Source organism: Ailuropoda melanoleuca, unplaced genomic scaffold (genome assembly GCF_002007445.2).
Source record: "Ailuropoda melanoleuca isolate Jingjing unplaced genomic scaffold, ASM200744v2 unplaced-scaffold4794, whole genome shotgun sequence".
NCBI classification, from domain to species: domain Eukaryota; kingdom Metazoa; phylum Chordata; class Mammalia; order Carnivora; family Ursidae; genus Ailuropoda; species Ailuropoda melanoleuca.
Genome location: NW_023220436.1, coordinates 1 through 5,711, shown reverse-complemented (window position 1 = coordinate 5,711; position 5,711 = coordinate 1). Strand labels below are relative to the sequence as shown.

Genomic DNA, 5,711 nt, shown 5'->3' with positions numbered 1-5,711 from the left:
TGGGAGATCTGGGTTAATGTCCATATTCTGATGCTAATTACATACCCTATGTTTTGAAGAATGCATGGGATTGAGAGAGTATAGGAAAAGCAAGAGGGACTTAATTCCTGTAAGGCCATAGGTCGGAGGCAAAAGTCTGAGGTTTAAAGTTTCCATACTCTTAGAGACAAATACCTCCTTCTGGGAAAGCAAACAAATGATAGATAACAGTTATTAGGGATTAATGGTTGTCTGGGCAAAATTAGAAGTCACAATGTAAAGTCTGCTTGCACAAGTATTTCTATTTTCCAGGAGCTCTAGAAGAATGCCGACCATGAAGAAAGGCATCCTCTGATTGTGTGAAGTCCACTGAAAAGTAACAACCACAGATAATGACTGTGGGACTGAAGGACGCTTCCCCACTGCCAGCCCCTCACCCTTTGGAAGAGTGCCTTTATAAGACTTGCACACTACCCCTTTGGGGAGCGACATTCCTCTTTCTTGTTGATTCCCTTGTATACAAGCTATCTTTGTCTCGTGTTCAGTGTTCATTTCTATGACATTGAGGCTCACGAATGGGTCCTGAAGGTCCGGTAACAAGACAGTATAACAGTTATAAATCTGCAACAGTATTTGAACTCTCCCAAGTCTGTGGGGTATAAAGAGAGAGAAAGAAAATATCTACACACACTGATAATCCTTTCCGTGTGCATTTTCCTCATGCAGAGCAGTTTTCAACAGCTCCTTGGACTACCCTAGAAATCGTGGTCCAGTTTTACCACTTACTAATGTGACTTTTCCCCTCTAATGACTCCCATATTTGTGTGAAAAAAGCAACTTTCTTAGTTGGACACCAACTATTTTTGAAATTTGAATATTCCAGAACAGTTAGGCTAATTAGCATTATTTAAAAAGTATAGATTTTACAAATAATCACTCCCACAATTTTCCCTCTTATTCCCTGTAAGTCAGCTATGCTGGCTTTCTTTCTGTTCCTTGAAAAAGTTAAACTTATTTTAATTTTATGGAGTGTGTTCTTGCTCTTGTTCTCTCTGCTTTCAGATTTTCCATGGCTGACAGTTTTTTCTTATTTATATTACCTCATGTGTCACCTTCTCAATAAGACCTTCCCCGGCCCCCTGTACAATTTACCTCCCATTGGCCACAATTTATTACCTCACTATCTTATTAAATATATTCTTGTCTGAAATTTTGTAGCTCATTAGATATATGTACATCTATATAGCTTTAAAAATAATCATTATTGGGGTACCTGGGTGGCTCAGTTGGTTAAGGTTAAGTATTTGACTCTCGATTTTGGCTCAGGTCATGGTCTCAGGATTGTGAGATCAGGCCCCACATCTGGCTCTGCGCTCACTGGGGAGCCTGTTTAAGATTATCTCCCTTACCCTCTGCCCTTCCCTGCTCATGCTCTCTCTCTCAAAAAAATTAGCATTATTATTATTATTTCCCTTACTAGAAAGTAACGTCTTCAAGAGCAGGGGCATGGCCAACTTATTCAACGATGAATAATCGCACCAAGAACATAGAAGGATTTCAATAAATATTTATTGGGTAGATCCATGACAGAATGTAGGTGAGTATCAGCTCAAGTGTTTGTCGACTGTGCGGCTTTGGGAAGGATACACGACTCCACTGAGCTTTGGCTTTGTTATCTATAAATTAAAAATACTAGCATCCAACTTATAAATTTTGTGAAGAAAAATTATAAACTAGAAAATGAGTGTTCTGCTATGGTGTTTGGTATATATCAGACATTTAATGCATTTAATGATGTATAAAGGAATCAGTTTGACATAAGTCATAAAAAGAGAAAGGTTTGCATTTGATATAAGAGATAAAACTGAGAAGTCACAGCATTCTCACTGCTATGATGCAATGTGGCTCTTGTCTGTCTAGGATACAGACAGAGGAGGCTGTCATCTCCGAGGTCCACCTCTGACAGTGCTCAGGACCCTAAGACACTTGCCTGTGTGCTCAAGACTTCTTGTTTCTTCAGCCATAGTCAACTGAATGGGTATTATATGTATATATTTATATATGTTTATATTTATAAACACATGCATATATATGTGACATCTACTGTATACATTATATATGTAATATATGTTATATATACAGACCATTGGGCACAGAAAAGTAACGAGATCTTATTTTAAGAAAATAAATATCTGGAGGCACCTGGGTGATGCAGTTAGTTAAGTGTCCAACTCTTGGTTTTGGCTCAGGTCATGATCTCAGGGTTGTGAGATCGAGCCCCACGTGCGGCTCCGTGCTCAACCCAGAGTCCGCTTGAGATTCTTTCTCTCCCTCTGCCCCTCCCATGCATGCTCTCTCTCTCATGTAAATAAATATTTGAAAATAGAAAATAAATATCTGTAAACATTATAACATTGATCAAAATCTGTTACCTTTTTCTGAAATCATTTTCCTCTGTTTTTACGGGAGCAGCCGCAGTATTCTGTTGAAATCAACACTTGTATAGGTGGGAATAGGCAGCCTCCACAAACATAAAAACCAGCCCAATTCCTGAGAACATGTCATCAGCAAGCCTTCTAGGTATCCACCGGACCTCCTGCTATTCAAGTCCTTTACAATAACCTGAAATTCACTGCAAATTTAATATTTTTCCATGAATCATCCCCTGCTTCCCCAGTCGTTTTTTTTTTTTTTTAAGTGTAAGAAATCTCCCATGGATTTGAGAAAACAATCAACTGAGAGTCACATAAAGCAGTGGAAGAACAATGAATAGGGTTTCCCAGCACAGTTCTGGTTGACACTTGTCCTGATGTCATTATGAAAAACATGCCATTTCACTTGCCAGAGTGTCTAACTATATACAATAAATTATGTGTTCATATTACTAATCAGTATTTGTTAAATCAAAGAAAGGTGTCTCTACATGTGGAATTACGGTAAATAGGACAAAGCAAAGTGTAGAGAGTCAGGATGCGGTGTGGGAGAGATTTTGGGGTCAAGATTTTCAGTTGCCCCTTATTCATCTAAATATGGAAGCAAGCTTCCTGTGTGGTCAGCCCTGATGAACTCAATTCTCTAAAGCAAAGAAACACATGAAGAAAACTAAAGAAACAAAACTAGTGCAACTAAACTTTTTTCAATCTCCTTGTAAAATACTCGTAACTATATATAGCTTTCAATTATTTCAGAGATGTTGTATGTCTCCTTTCATACATAATATATCAAAAAATTGAAGGATAACCACAGGGCAGAGATCATCATTAACATTTCGTAGTTCATTTGAGAAAACTGAGGCTTAGAGAAATTAGTGTCTGGACAAATTTGGAAGAAGCACCTCAGGACACCAGAAGTCAGTGCAGCTCTTGACCTTATATGAAGAATCCGGGGCAAGGTCCCAGGAAGGAAATGAAGTAATATGAGCTAGATGCAAAGTGATGCGGAGAAGACAGGATATACAGTCCTTATCAGACAGCAGCTCAGCAGGATGCTTTTAGTAGCACATGTTCACAGGGACCGCAAACTTCCGACCTAAGACAATTTCCGGAGACAAAGTGTTCATCATTTTTTTCTGAAAATTATTTTTTCTTTCAATGGGTGAATTAGGTTTCTGAATGGCTTTTAATCTTGGGAATCAAAACTTCAGTTTTTAATGTTTTGCCTCAAATTAGTATAAATTATACAAATTGGTAAAATTTATTTTTAACTCACAGGTGTGCATGTGTTTTCTAATTGTTTACTGTAAAGCATCAATACTACAGGTAACCATGAGTAAGTGGGGGAATTTCCAACACTTGCCAATCTTCTCTGCTCTCTCAATTTACTCTTTGAACTTTCTAAGTTTCCTCTTCGGTGGAATATCTCCTAAAAACCAGAAATGAGCTGGTTTGGAAAGTATGAGCTGTTATATTTCTTCTCCTCGACTTGAAACAGTGAAGGTTAAATACAGTGTTCACGTATACATGAACTTGGACTCTGAAAAATTTGACTATTTTTTAAAGTAAAAGATGTAAAAGAACTGTAACAAAGATGAGATATAATGCTTGACCATATCTTTGTACTTTACAGAAATTAGTCCCAGGATTCTTACATGTAGAAAACATTTGGGGGGAACACTCTCAAAGACAGTACTGTGGAAATGGCAAATGTAACGTAGAAATTTTAGGCAGGCCAGGGCCTGAGCCCCTAAGTGATTTAAAATGTATCCATTTGGGGGTGCCAGGGTGGCTCAGTCAGTTGAGTCACGGATTCTTGATTTTGGCTGAGGTTGTGATCTTGGGGTCCTGAGATCAAGCCCCCAGTCCCTGCTCAGTGGGGAATCTGCTGGGGATTCTCTCTCTCTGCCCCTCCCCCCACTTATGCTCACACTGTCTCTCTCAAATAAATAAGTAAATCGTTAGAACATAAGAAACCACATTTTAAAAAAATAAAATAAATAAAATGTATCCATTTGTATTTGAATCTTGGTAGATGCACAATGAATTTGAAGGGAACTGCTTATCACACCTCCTGTAGATCTTTTCGCACCTACTTACATTCTGAGGAAAAAACCTGCAGGTAGAAGACATTCAGGAATTGTTACCATTCTTTTGCCCAATCAATCTGAAGTTTAAATGCATTAAAATATTTCTTTTTTTCAGAGATTTATTTATTTATTTTAGAAAGAGAGAATACACGAGTCGGGGGAGGAGTAGAGGGAGACAATCTTCAGGCAGATTCCTCCCAGAGCCCTATTTGGGACTCAAACTCAAGACTATGAGATCATGACCTGAGCCAAAACCTAGAGTTGGTAGCTCAACTGACTGAGCCACTCAGGCACCCCTAATGCATTAAAATATTTCTGATAGATTCGATTGGTCTTTACAGAAGGAAGATGATAGGAAAGGAAAATGGAGACCCTTAAAGGGAATTTGCCAAAAGTAGGAGAGGTCAAGGCAGACATGAAAAATTGCAATAGTGTATCATGAATAATTTTAGGCTAGCATATGTGACAATGTAAGTAAAATGGACACATATCGAACCCATCTTCAAAAATTGAAACAAGAAGAAATGTTTAAAATATGGCATAGTTTTGTAACAATTAAATAAATTGAATCCATAACTAAATACATCCTTCTGGGAAAGAAAGAAAACTTGAGAACAAACCAACAAACTCCACGCCCAAATAATTTTATGTTCCAATTTACCAAACATATAATGAAGAAATAAGAAATTATAAATTCTTTCAAAGAAGATAAAAAGATTTGGTCAGTAAAACACTGTAATCAAAACCTGACCAGCCAGTCTTACCCATGAAGATAAATGAATAATTTTTAAAAATAAGTTTAGAAAATTGAACTCAGCAATATATAAAATAATATACCACAACAATAGTGGTTTTATCCTAGGAAAAGAATGCTGGTTTTTCATTAAAAAAATAATCAACCAAATTTACCACATTAACAAATTAAAAGGAAAAAATCTAACTCAAAAAATGTAAAATGAACTATTTGATAAATTTAACCATAAATTCATGATTGATGCCTATAACAAATTAAGAATTATGTGAACTTTAATTTATGGATTATAAAAGGGTGTTTATAAATGTATCATACTTATGAATAAATAATTGAGAAAGCTTTCCTGTGAAATCAGAAATGAGGTATGATGTTGTAACACAATGAGATTAATAAATACATATAAAACATAAACATAAAAATTGAAGAGTCACACATTTTTAATTAGGTCTTTTTTTT

At 36.6% G+C, this 5,711-nt stretch overlaps 1 protein-coding gene across 1 annotated transcript in view; it reads right to left on the bottom strand.

Annotated features, from left to right (window-relative positions):
- CD69 (CD69 molecule) overlaps positions 1–4,253 on the bottom strand; it is a 9,363-nt gene extending 5,110 nt beyond the window's left edge. The window contains exon 1 of the mRNA XM_034651830.1: positions 2,412–4,253. Within this exon, the coding sequence (XP_034507721.1) occupies positions 2,412–2,427 (16 nt within the window). The 5' untranslated portion in view covers positions 2,428–4,253. The remainder of the gene's footprint in view (positions 1–2,411) is intronic.
- Positions 4,254–5,711: the final 1,458 nt, after the last annotated feature.